The sequence below is a fragment of the Eschrichtius robustus genome, chromosome 8 (assembly GCF_028021215.1).
Source record: "Eschrichtius robustus isolate mEscRob2 chromosome 8, mEscRob2.pri, whole genome shotgun sequence".
Lineage (NCBI taxonomy): Eukaryota > Metazoa > Chordata > Mammalia > Artiodactyla > Eschrichtiidae > Eschrichtius > Eschrichtius robustus.
In genome coordinates, this window is record NC_090831.1 from 116,765,908 (window position 1) to 116,780,180 (window position 14,273).

General features: G+C 35.7%; 1 protein-coding gene across 3 annotated transcripts in view; it reads right to left on the bottom strand.

Annotated features, from left to right (window-relative positions):
* Positions 1-14,273, bottom strand: part of BRAF (B-Raf proto-oncogene, serine/threonine kinase) — a 156,871-nt gene that overhangs the window by 15,651 nt on the left and 126,947 nt on the right. For all 3 annotated transcript variants that reach the window (XM_068549578.1, XM_068549577.1, XM_068549576.1), the window contains exons 14-16: positions 10,742-10,788; positions 9,819-9,937; positions 5,922-6,053 (exon numbers count right to left, since the gene is read on the bottom strand). In XM_068549578.1, coding sequence (XP_068405679.1) covers positions 5,922-6,053; positions 9,819-9,937; positions 10,742-10,788 — 298 coding nt within the window. The remainder of the gene's footprint in view (positions 1-5,921; positions 6,054-9,818; positions 9,938-10,741; positions 10,789-14,273) is intronic.

Sequence of the window (14,273 nt, forward strand, 5' to 3'; positions counted from 1 at the left end):
GTGCACTTATGACATGTACTTTCCTGTATGTACGTTACACTTCAATAGAAAGTTAAAAAACACAATGCTACTAGTATCCTGATTCCTATATACCATAGACTGTGGGGAATCAATACTTAATGTGCTGCAAGGTGAAATCTTCGTGGCGCCTGGACTGCTGCAAAGGTCTCCTAACTGCTCCGCATGCTTCCAGTCTCCCCTTATCCAATCCATTTTCCCACTGATAGTAATCATTCCGAAACACAGATCGGGGTCGTGCCTCTTCTACTGAACCAAAATAGTTAACCTTTTTAACAGTTGTTTTGGCATCTGAATCTTAAATTCTTTTGTTGAGGAAACTCTAATGGGGCATTTAGTTATGTAAGTCAGAGAATCAGAGGCTCCTCCCGAGGGAAGGTAAAGCTACTGGGAACTAAAATCTTATGTTTAATAAAGTAAAAAGCCTTGTCTTCCCTGGGTACAGAGATTTATAATTTTTCTGATTTCTTACATTTCTAATTTTCTGACTTGTGGTTCTTTTGAAGTGGGCAGAGACAGATGTTAGCAGTCTTAGGTGTCACGGAAGAGAGAGGCGTTTTGATCTTAGAGGGAATAGGTTCAATAGGGACAGACTAGAGGCTAAGGTGGAGAGAGCCAGTCAGAGATCCCCGGTTGCAGGGTAGAACTGATAAATTTTAAGAACAGTCAAGTTTGATATCCTATTTTATGTTATTTCTTGTTTGGTGCTGTAATAACCCTTATTTAACTATAAGCTGATTTGCCCAAGCACCACTAAAGTGAAGGTGTAAAGTTTAACCTCCTTTCCATCTCCTCTGTCACAACTGCCCTTCTCCCACTTTACAAAAGGCACACCTTTTACCTATATGGAATTTAACTACCGTGCACACTGCGTCAGGGTGTAACACTGCTGAGGGTACCAAAGGGACGCTTCCAAATATTGGTCTAACTGGACTCTAATGAATGGGTAGCAAATCCCTTTGCAAGACAGTTGGTTTCCAATTCTTTGCTTTCAGCAAAATTAACTGAATTGTCAGCTGATTGTTAAAATAATTTTAAATGACAAGTTATTATATAATTTTTGGTATGCTATAGAAATGAGTCCAAATAAGCAGTGATATGGTTACGGTAAAGAATTAATCTTGCCCAAAGAGAGGGCTGGCCTTTGCCTTTGGCTCCTGGGAGGTAATCCCTAAGCCCTTGGAATGTCCTGCCTGGTAAGAGTGCCTTTGTTTATCTGGGAGTCTAAGGTCATGTCAGATAGTCTATGCTATCTATCAATGTGATTCTACAGAGGGGGCTTTAAGTTATATGGTATCAGCTCGACCTCTGTAGGGGCTAAAAACTAAGGTCAACAACAGAGGTGGTCAATTGTTATCTATGTGACTGAGGCCCAACAATAACTCAAGGCTCCAGTGAATTTCCCTGGTCGGCAATACTTCCTGCACGTTGTCACGCATGACTGCCAGGAGAATTTAGTGCTGGCCACAATTCCACTGGAAGTTCCATATGTGAAACTCTCCTGGATTCTGCCCTATGTGCCTCTTCCCATGGTTGATTTTAATCTGTATCCTTTTGCTTTAATAAACCATAACGTGAGTATTAACAACTTTCAGTGAGTTCTATAACACTTCATGAATTACTGAACCTGAAGGTGGTCTGCTGAACTCTGCATGTGGTTATAACAAAACTCCTGACTTTCCCATATTCTTATTTATTTGAACAACATTCCTCAGCACTTACTTCTTTAAAAATAAAACTAGGAGAAGGACTGATACTAAGTCCCAGCTTATTCTAGCAAAAGTCATATTTTTCACAAATAAATGAACTGAAAACAAAAGCCCCATGTTGCTCATTAAGAAACACATTTCCAATAAAATTTTACCTGTTTCTTTATATCAAAACTCATGTTATTTTCATCAGTTATATATTTAGTAATTATTAATAGCATAATTTGGAATTAAAAAAGTTAACAGAGCCTAAAGTCACTGGGAAAAATTTTTTTAATTTTAAATTTAAGCACATTTTTTTGTTGCAGAGATATACTCTGAATGATCAATAAAAGGGTTTAGAGCATAAAAATGTTACATTAGGGAAAAAATTCTATGGAGGAAGTAGGATACAAATAATTTAGAGACAAAAAAAGAGCCATGTAAAATTCCAAAAATTAATGAAGAGGTTTTTTATTTTTTAAACAAGTGATGATGGTAAGAATCAAATCAGTATGACATTTAGATTTTATTTGGTACATTTAAAAGAATGATATAATGCTTTTCTTTTTTTTTTTTTAAATGTCAATATAACACACTGGAAATTACATTCTTTGCAACTATTTAAGCTTAAAGGAAAGGTCTTTCCTGGATGTAATTCATGGATAGAAAATTCAAGTGGCACTTATACTACAAAATCAATAGCTCAGTTTGAAATTCTGGTACTGGTTATTTTCATTCTCAATCTACAGCCGCACTGCTGGTATCCCTACCCCTTCATTCACTCCTCTGTGTTACCGGAGCACAGGTCTGCTCGTCCTCAACATCACCCCCTGCACTGCCTGCACTGCCTCAACACAACTGAGAGCACAGCCTGTGTTTTATTCACCTTTGCATCCTTCTATATCTCACAGCGTTTGCAGACAGTAGATATCAAAATTTTTTTATTAAAATAAAATAATTTGCATGTTGATAAGACACTGGTACTTATTATCATTTTCTGTCTCCTTGAGATCTTGTGCTTAGAACCCAGCCACCATACTGTGAGAAAGTCCAAGGTTCCTGTGAAAAAGTCATCACAGAAAGACCCACGTCGAGAAGAATTGAGGCCCCTGGCCCTTGGCCAAGATTAAGCTTCCAGCTGACGGCTAACTGGTCACATACCTTCTCAGGTATGTGATCGAGCCATTTTTGGAAGTAGATCCTTTAACACCCAGTGAATCTACCACAGCCAATAATACCATGTGAAATAGAGAAAAATCTTCCACGCTGAGAGAAGCCCAAATTGCAGATTTATAATTTGTCTAAGCCACTATGTTTTAGGTGGTTTGTTATAGCAATGATAACTGGAATTCACGTGAAATAATAAATGTTATCTGTTAGTTTCTTCTAAGATGACACAGCACGTCTGCTCCAATTAAAAAAAAGCCAATATACCTAGCTTAATTGAGCACATTATTAATCCCAATTTAGTAAAGAAGCTGCACTGAAAGAGAGCAAAACAGAATGATAAAGAGGGGGAAAAGTGACAAAGCAATTTCTCAGACTTTCGGCACTAGGGTAAGTGAAGTAAAAAGTCGTGCTACTCTGCAAAGTAACATAGGGATGGTCATCCCTCAAGGAGCTAAGAAACCTGTTTTAGGAAAGAACTCAATCTTTGTAACTGTAAGGAATTCTTTAGTTCATTCTCTTATTTTTAATAATTGAAAAAAAAAAGATACCTAGAGAGGTACAGTGGCCAGGTCATGCAGGTCATGAGTCCAAGGTCTGCCATTACATCACACTGCTTTACCAGAGTCCTGCCTTGAATTTACAGGCAAAACCTGCCACCCATATTATATGGTAATGAAGCAGCTGTCCCATCTCCCACGGAAAAAAAAGAATATTCCTAGATTTTCAAACAGAAGTCCAATCTGAGAGCCATGGAGATCAAAGTATGAGAGAAAGAAAAATCAAATCAAGGAGATGGATGGAACAGGACCTGGGGGTTACTTCACTGAGGATGACTAGAGTTACTGACTCAAAAGAGGGAGTTCCATGGAAAGCGCCACTTGAAGAAAGCAGACTAGAAGGTAATAAAGTAGAATGGGGATAATGGGAAGAGTATATAATTCTTTCATATCCTTTTTCTTCATCAAATACTTGGTTTCAGACTGGCATATTCCAGAAGGCTCTAACTATACTACCAGAAAGAATTAACTAGTAAAGGCCTTACCCTTCTGTTGGTCACTCACTTACTTCTCTCATGGAGAGTAAGCCCTTGCCACATCATTTATTATACTCCCATGGAGGACAAAGCACCTAAAATGCCAAGAAGTGGATGAGTGCAGAACTCTGGGAGGCTTTTTCCATATTTTGGAGACACTACTACTTATTTCCATAATATAGCTTTATTATTTTATTAAAATAAACTTATTTACTGACAAATGGATTTCATCCAGATCTTAGGTTCATAAATTTTTATTATTTGTAGTCTCTATGATAAATCAACTAAAACTGAACTAAAATTCCCTCGTAATTCCTCTAGAAGAACAGAATGCATAGGAAAATTAAACACGGCATGGGGTATTGTGCTGTATGGCTGAGTTAATAAGACTGTAAAACGCAGAGCACATGAAGCTGCTAAATTAGAGACAATCTTGTTCTTCAGACTGCCATCATCAAATCAATCATCTCAGTGATCTAGGATCTGTCACAAGTACACTAAGTGCAATGTTTCAATTATGTTCTTTAGCTGCTATCTTGGTCCATCCTGAATCGAAGTTTCATGGAGGCTTAAAAGATCAGATCATCAGAAGCCAGGTCATAGATTTCTTTTTAACACTTAAAGCTATAATCCAACATTCTTAAGCTATGAAAGTAGTTAGAAAGACCAAACAGCAATTTAAAAAATTAGTTTTATGCTGACTTATGTAGAAAGGCAGTCATTTTTAAAATTCTCAAAACAGAGAATCAAGACCACTGTTGGGTAAGGGTCATATGGTGATTCAATAAGCATACGCAAAGTATATGACAACTTAGATTACTTCTCTGATATCACATGATAGTTATAAGTTCTTAGTGAGAAAGCTACTCAGTATCTTCAGAAAGCTTTAGTATCACCAAAAAGACCTAGAGTTGAACTGTTGACCAAAACACTACTAAATGAAGTAATATATTTATACATTAAAAACTATCATTTCATTAGGTTGGGAGGTTATGATCAAACACATAAAACATTCATGCTTTTGAAGATTCTTTACACTGGTGATTCTCAACTTTGGTATGTATCAGAAACAACTGGCAAACTTATTAAAAATGCAGATGCTTGGACCCACCCCACTGAATCAGAATCTACTTCAGCATCTCCATTTTTTAAACAAATTATCCAGGTGATTCACATGTGCATCACAGTATAATGTATAAATGTTATTTAATCACAGTTCATATGGTCAACTATTGTTTTCTAATATATTAACAGTGTAATTGCTGCAATCTCTCTCTCTACACATACACACACACACACACACACACACGCACTTTTAAAATGTTGAGGTATATGAGGTAATTTCAGTAAAGACAATTCATTTTTCTTGGCCAGTATTAAAAGACTAGGTGAATTTAATATGGCTGGGATCGAAAAGGCAAAGAGCTGCACGAGGCTATGTTGATACTTTGGAAGGTAAGGAACAGAGAACAGGAACTTTTAGGAAGAGAGAAGTAAAAAATTCCCTCCTACTTGAATTCTCACCACAGAAAAATGAAAGCATGATGTAACAGTCCTTTCATTTACCTAGTTTTAAAAATTTAAGTATGGAGAAATCTTAATAATTTCAAAAGGATTTGATGTAAAGAAGTTCAGAGCTGAGTACCTGGCTCAGATAGCACATCTGTGATAGAGCAAAAGGGATAAGCCCAGATGCTGTAGCAGCAGAGCTCATTCTTCTAACTGTGCCATGGTCAAGAGGCATGAGGTATAATCATTATTGCATCTCTAGTTTCTAGACAGAAGATGAGGAGTTTCACTCCACTACAAGACTTAAGCATGGTATTTCCAGGAAAGGCCTTACATGCTGCTATTACTGCCAAAAGTATACAAAAGGTTCTAAATCTGGTGACAAAGATCAAGAGATCTATCCTTCATGCTTACCCAGTATCCAATACCTCTTTTCTACAATGAACTGGAGCCTTTCTACAAACAGTAAAAATGAACCTCAAGAGATGGTAAATATTTACCTGGTCCCTGTTGTTGATGTTTGAATAAGGTAACTGTCCGGTCATCAATTCATACAGAACAATCCCAAATGCATATACATCTGACTGAAAGCTATATGGGTTTTTATCTTGCATTCTGATTACTTCTGGTGCCTGGTAGAACATAAAAAGAAAAATATTCTTGTTTATTCTTCACATCAACCGAATAAAGACTGAAAACCAAACTATTATAATTCCCAGAACAATGCTTTTATCATTAAATAACCCATGTAATATGTAATCAATTCTCTTATATATGGCCAAAGAAATAAAACTGATTATGAAAGATAAATTTAAAAAAATGCTCTGTAAACTCTGAGAGAGGCAGTACTAGCTGAGATTCCATATACATTATTAAGATTTTATAATTTTATCAGCTGCCCTCTTTCTGCACAAAATACCATCACTGCCATTTGAATTTTTCCCATGACTTACCCTATCAAGAGTGAGTTCCTACCTTCCATTCCTGATTCAGGAAAGAAATACTAGACCTGTTGTTATGAGATGTTTGGAAGTAGCACAACCACTATGGTAATAATCACCTTAGAATTTAAGTTTTGCCATTGGTACAAATGATTCTCCTTATCTCAGGGCACCTTAGGCAATAATGGTAAAATTTCAAGACTGATAAACTCAAACTCCTTTCTTGCCTCCAAAAGCGGTATAAATATGCTATGGATGCTTTATTAACAAAAGCAATAGACAATAGGTAGATTTAGTAGAAGATGGTATAAAGAATCTTTTGGCTGCTGCTTCTTGGGCAAAGATACAGACCTAATCATATTTGTTACATTTTCACACATTTCAGTCACTGTATTCTATAGCTAGATTTCTTATTAGCTGTTTACATGAAATACAATAAACGGTTGGTTAAATATTAGCTTAAAGGAGTTCTTTCACCTTGCATCTTCTGTATTGTTTCATTTGGAAGAAATTAGAGAAACTGCAGAGTATTAATAAAACTTTGTGAAAACATTAATTTGATACCAAAACCAGGACTAACTGCAAAAATGAAAGACCTGGGACAAGATTCTTGGTTATTGGTCAGGGTAAGGCAGGTCAGGCTATCTCACAAGGCAGGCAGTAACAGCATCCAGCCTCACCTGCAAAACAGACTCACCTGTGCAGCCTTTAACCTCTCAACATCCAGACTACATTCTAGCCCAATAATATATACCATCAGAGTCTGGGGATGGGAACAGCTTCAACTTTGAGTTTTTATAGTTCCCCAGATGACTTTAATGTCCAACCAAGGTTGAGAACCACTGATGAAAGATGTGTGGGAGATCCAGGTGAGAGTAAAGGATTGGGGGAGCGTGCAGTGAAGAAGGTTGTATCTATTTGCTTTTGTCATATTTTTTATTGATAACTGCTCTTGGTAGTACAGCACAAAATAAACCACATACAACTGTGATGTAATGAACAAGCCAGAATATAAGAGGCTGGTTATGATACAGACATAATTTTCAAAGCCAGAACACAATTTCTGTGAGGGACAGTGTAAGAACTACCCTTTTAAAATTTAGTTTTACCTCACTGTTGTTGGTAGATGGTTTGATGAAAGGTTGTATGGGATCTATTTATAAGAAACGCATGATTTATCTTCAATTTAGTAATTTGTAAAAATTTTCACAGAAGTTTTTCTTCTTTAAGATATAAATAAAGCAAGGTTGAGAATACTATTGTAAATAATTCAGAGAATTACATAACCTTTGGTTCTGAACAAACTCTTCTCTCCTAATCTATGGATATACCATATTTGTTTCTGAAGGCAATATCAACCCAAATGGATTTTACTCAACAATTAAAGTGTACTACTGACTAATCTCTTGTCTTAAAACGCAGCTTGATGGAATAAAGGATGAACCCATCTACCCAGGTATCAACAAAAAAGAAATTAAAAGAAAATATAAACCTTCATGTATAATAGTCTATAAACTGTATAAGCCAAGGTTTTTGGAAAAGGACAAATCTGGAGACTTGACTGAGCCTCACTTTCCCGGCACTAGTTAAAATAAACACACCTTTAAAACATGTAACAATTGTTTCTTTGTAATTGTAGGTTTTGCAATTTCTCTCCCCCTTAGGATACATTGTTATCTTTGTTACAAGGTATATGCCTTAAAGGTATCTGAGATCCAGATTACAATTATTAATTAGCTTCTTGTTTATAATTATTTATTAAAACAAACATATATTGAAGAAAAAAATATAGCTAACTCTAATTACTAAACCTGAGAAAATGCATTCAAAATCCACTAGTTCAACCCAATGTTAAAGATGGAGAGACTTGGAGGAGGTCAAGAACCGTGCAAGAGTCAAACAGAGCACGAGAGTACAGACCTTCTGACTCCAAGTCCAGTGCCGCCCCTTCCCACCTTGCCACTCTAATGCCAGTTATTATTAAAAGAAATCATGGCCAAATTTAACCCTAGGCGTATCTTGACTAATTCAGAATCCTACCTTGGAATTCTCTCTATGGAACTGCTACGGATAAGTTCAGGGAATTTAGGCAAATGTGGCTTTGAAAGCCCTTGCAGCTTTTCTATTTCAGCAGGGTGTCCCAAAGTCTTACTGCAGATTCAGTTATTCAAAGCTTAAAGCTGCACTAAGAGTTTTGGGACACCCTGTATTCAGCTTGGAGCAGACGTTCTAAACTTTTTGGTCTCAGGATTCTTTTTCAGTCTTAAAAATTATGGACAACCCCAAGAAGCTTCTGTTTATGTGGATTATACCTGTGGATATTCATCATATTAAAACTTAACTGAGAAACCGTTAAAGTATTTGTTAATTTAAATAACAAAACAGTCATTAGATGTTACCATAGATCACCCATTTTTTAATGAAAAGTAACTGTATTTTCAAAAACAAAGTTTAGTGAGAAGAATAGTACTGCAATTCTTTTTTTTTTTTTTTTGGCCACGCTGCGCGGCATGTGGGATCTTAGTTCCCCGACCAGGGATTGATCCCGTATCCCCTGCAGTGGAAGCGTGGAGTCTTAACCACTGGACCAACAGGGAAGTCCCTGCAATTCTTTTTGACCGGTTTAACAGCAGCCAGCTAGAGTCACATATTTCCTTATGCATTCAATCTGCTCGGATGTGTTGAAGAATATGAAGAAAAATCTAGTTTTACACAGGACGACCTTGGGGACCTCTGAAAGGGTCTTAAGGACCCTCCAGAGAATGGCTGGCTTAAGAAAATGATCCTATGCTGCCCTTTTCACAGCCTGCTGAAAGTAACTGCACCGAAGTTTTGGTTCCCTTCTCTTATAACTTCTCTTTCTTATTTTCCGCAAAGCAGAAATAGGAATAAAGAAAGAGAAAGAAAGGGCTATGCAGGGCACACAAAACTGACAGTGTTAAAAATCTACCTTTCATTTTTCTTTTTGTCTTTCCTTTCCCAGCTGCCCATAATTATATGGTTCTTTCTAGTCTAAAGACAGTAACTTTCCAATTTAGGCTTAAATAAGATTGTGAAACAGCCTCTCTCTTAAAGGGAGTAATTCTTTTATTGAAACCTTAATAATGGCTGCAGATCACACCTGCTTAAATTGCATACTTTTTTTTTTGAAACAGGATACACAGAACATTCTGAACACAAAATATTTTAAAGAGACAATCTGAATAAAATTTAAACAGTGTTTATAAAATACACTTTTTGTTTGAAATATACTGAAACTGGTTTCATAATATTCTTTTTAAAGATAAAGAAAAAAGTTAAAATCTATTTATATATAAAATAAGATCAACATTGATTTTTGTGAATACTGAGAACTATGAAAATACTATAGTTGAAATCTTCAGTGACTTTCTAATAACTCAACAGCATCTCAGGGTCCAAAAATTTAATTAATGGAGAAATAGCCTCAATTCTTACCATCCACAAAATGGATCCAGACAACTGTTCAAATTGATGGGACCCACTCCATCGAGATTTCACTGTGGCTAGACCAAAATCACCTATTTTTACTGTGAGGTCTTCATGAAGAAAAATATCTGAGGTGTAGTAAGTAAAGGAAAACAACAGATCTCATTTTCCTATCAAAGCAACCATTATGAAAAATTTAGGTAAGAGATCTAATTTCTATAATTCTATATATTATGATATTCTTTAAAGAAGTATAGTACTTCATATTTCCTTTTAAAGTTAATAAATATGTTTTAAAAATAATTAGTGTTATTTGGACTCTGTGACCTGCTTTTACGATATTTGGTGCTTGAAATGTGGTAGGATGAGGTGAGATGTTTTCCTAAGTTTATGGGAGACACTGAAGCTTTCCCATTAGATTTTAGTAATGTAGGCCCAAATATCTTTCTGGCACTGCTGGGAAAGCTGTAAAGGCTCTTCACTGGAATGAAGGAAGGCAACTGGCAGACAGGATCTTAATCTGGGCTTATGGAAGAAGAAATGTTACGTTTTTCTCACCTCATTGTTATATAATGTAGAGCCTTCAGTTACATCTCAACTACCACTGAGCAAGGTCAGAGCACTGAAAGAAACTAGTAGATAGCTACAAAACTATGCATTTTATGGTGCTTATAGAACATAAACAAGCAATCAAAGAGTCCTACTATCATAATGACTTGATAGGTTTTTTTGTAATGGTCAATTGTTCAAAAACCAAAAGCAGGTTGTAGTACCTTGTACTACTATACTCTTGTGTAAACCCATTTATTAATTCCCTTTACAGTGTATTATTGAACTTAGCATGAAAACTGTTTTTACATAATGTGAAGATAAAATGCAGGAGAAAAGGTCAGGATGTTTTCAAACTTCGCAGACAAATTCAGGAAGGATACTATTACTCTTGAGGTCTCTGTGGATGATTGACTTGGCGTGTAAGTAACTGAAAAACAAAACATCATTTTAACCTGAGTAGAGCTAAAGACTCTGGCCTCAGTATCTACAGAACACATTTAGGGGTGTAAATAAAGATTTATTTAGAATCATGATACAACTGCAAACTGTACATAACCCCTTTAAATAAGAAATAGTAAAATAGACTACAAGTGAACTAAGGATTTTAGGACCATATTACTATTATGGTACAACCAAAATCTTTTCTATTGAAAGACTTTGCTTTATCTTTTACAATTTACCAATACAAACCTTCCACTCCAGTCAAGCCTATTTATCCAGGTCCTTTAAGTATACCTTGGTATTTAATCCCACCCCTGTGACCAATGCTCCCCTCTCACACCAAATTAGCTTTCATTCTATTCTCTACTGAATCATACTTATTCTTTAAGATTCAATATACATTATGACTCCTAAGTGAAGCTTTCCCAAGACTCAACCACAAGTGATCTTTCTTTCCCCTGTTCAGTTATGTAGTAATTATTTTAACAGTTTGATTCATGTATTTTTTTCACCTGCCTATGTTCACTTTCTATTTGGAATATAAACTCCATTTGATAAAATAAAACCATTTTTAAAAGTAGAATTATATATTCTTAAAATACCTTCTTAAAACTAGCAAGGAGCTAACTTTCCAATGTAATGGACACAGTGAATCTATTTCAAAGTCAATGATAAGTTTAAATCATCTGTTACCCCTAAAAACTGTCTCAGTTGAGTTTATTGAGGGAAAGAGCTGTGTCTAGTTTACTTCTGTTTATCCCCAGTGCCTAGTACAGTGCCTGGCATGTGGCAGGTATTCAATACATATCTGTTGAATCAACTACAATGAGATGCATATAATGTCCTAGTCAAGGTTGTTTTTCTTCATTTAATACTGGAAAGAACAGACATATGAGACTTCTCAAATCTAACCATGACTGTTAGGAAATAAATTTTGCCTTAAAGTAAAACTTTAAAATTCAAATGATATAATCAAAATTATGTAATGAACACTGTTAAAAATGGAAAATTTGCAAATAATTAAGTTTATTATTTATGCTTTCTCATCTTCAATTAAATTTTCTCATCCAGAGATCAAGATCTCAAAATTTTTTCTCAGACCAAATTTTCATTTAAAATTACTTGTTTATACAAGTAACTCCTTCTCCTCCAATTACTCTCACATGATACTGTTTACTTCCTTCACAGCATTTATCACAATCTGAACTTATCTTGTTGTTATGATTTTTTAGGCCTAGCATTTGATATACTACATCACACTGTCACTCTTCCCTTGAAAAAAAACATGATGTCATAGGTCTCATTTGCTTAAAAAGTTCTGCAGTGACAAACAAAGGTAAAAAACAGATGGAGAAAAATGAGTCTCAATCAAAAGCTGTTCCAAGATGGGGAAACCTTATCCTCATTAGAAAGAAAAGGGGACAGGTGATGGTGCTGGCGGTGGAGCTCAGTGCTTCAGTCTGGTATTTAGTGCACAGATAATGTGTTGGTCTCTGAAAAGACATTCTGTCTCCTTTGAAATTAAAAACAACAATAACAACAACAAATGGATGGTATACATGAAAATATGGAGGCATGATGAAGTTATAAGATGGGAAGATAAAGGCATTTTCTTGATGGATAGTGTCAATCCTTTCAACAAATCTGATGCAAAGAAATACAGGCAAGAATAAGGTAGACAGAAATGTAACTAGAGGGTTGAAGAGAGAAAATTTCTGACCAGGAAAGTACTAGATAATTAACAAGATATAAATATGATGGCTGAGCTAGTGATATAACCATAAACAGCATAAATCTATTATAGGCCAATGTTGCATATAGCTGCAACTTGAAATAACACTACTTTATTCTTGTGTAATCCTCTATTGTTTAGAAATTGCTTTACTAACTTATATCTCATTTAATAAACTCTTTCTGTAACACTTCTATAAGAAAAGCAGCAAAAGAACAGAAATCCAGGTCTATATAATGGAAGGTTGGAAAGAAAAGAGACCTAAAGTCCCCAGCTGGAAAAATGGGATAGGTATCATACCTCAATCCCTACATAATATTCCAGAGTAATTACTACCCTAAATAATTCTACATAGGCTGACACTAAACCATAATTTCCTCAGCACCAACCAGTTACAATGGAAGACACCAAAAACCACATAACTGGTTGAGGGTAGGACGGGAACAAGAATAAACTGACTTTGCTACAGATGATGCAAAAGTCTATCCACTACATAGGACAATTAAATTGGACCTCCTTCTTACCTTTCGAAGATGTTAAGGAGAACCTTATAAGTTTATAAAAGTAGCAGGAAAGAAAAAACATGCTATAAACTAAGTATCATTCTCTTGATAGGTTTCCGTTAGGAGTCTCCTTCCTTGTAAAAGAAGAAGTGTCCATCTACAGACTCAATTTAATCTTAAAGCTGGCAAGTCATCCAGTAAAATCTGTTCTCTACGCTGCTTCTTCCAAGGTCTTATCCAAGATTCAGCTTTTCAACATTCTTTTCAGACCATAATATGATGCCCCGAAAGGAAATACAATGCTCTAGATTTGATCTGATCGACACAAACTAGAGTGAGATTCTCATCTTCATCCTCCCCTTAAATGTAAGACCTGAAACCATAAAACTCCTAGAAGAAAACATAGGCAGTAAGCTCCTTGACATTGGACTTGATGACAAGTTGTTTGGGTCTGACACCAAAAGTAAAGGCAACAAAAAGCAAAAACAAACAAGTGGGACTACATCAAACTAAAAAGCTTCTGCACAGCACAGGAAACCACCAACAAGATGAAAAGGCAACCTACCAAATGGGAGAAAATATTTGCAAATCATATATCTGATAAGGGGATACCCAAAAAATATAAAGAACTCATACAACTCAGTAGCAAAAAACCCAATCTAGTTTTAAAAATAGACATTTTCCCAAAGAAGACATACAAATGGCCAACAGGTACATACATGAAAAGGTGTTCAACATCACTAATCACCAGGGAAATGCAAATCAAAACCACAATGAGATATCACCTCATATCTGTTAGAATGGCTATTATCAAAAAAATGACAAGAAATACCAAGTGTTGGCGAGGAGTAAAGGGAATACTTATGCACTGTTGGTGGGAATATAAATTGGTACAGCTGCTCTGGAAAACAGACTGCAGGTTCCTCAAAAAATTAGAAACAGAATTACCATATGATGTAGCAATCCCACTTTTGGGTATATATATATCCAAAAAAATTTAAATCAGGATCTCAAAGAGTTATCTGCACTCTCATGTTCACTGCAGCATTATTCACAACAACCAAGACATGGAAACAACCTAAGCGTCCATGAATGGATAAAGAAAATGTAATACACACATACATACACACAGGAATAAACCATAAAAAAAAGAAGGAAATCCTGTCATTTATGACAACATGGATGGATCTCGAGGGCATTATGCTAAGTGAAATAAGTCAGAGAAAGACAAATACT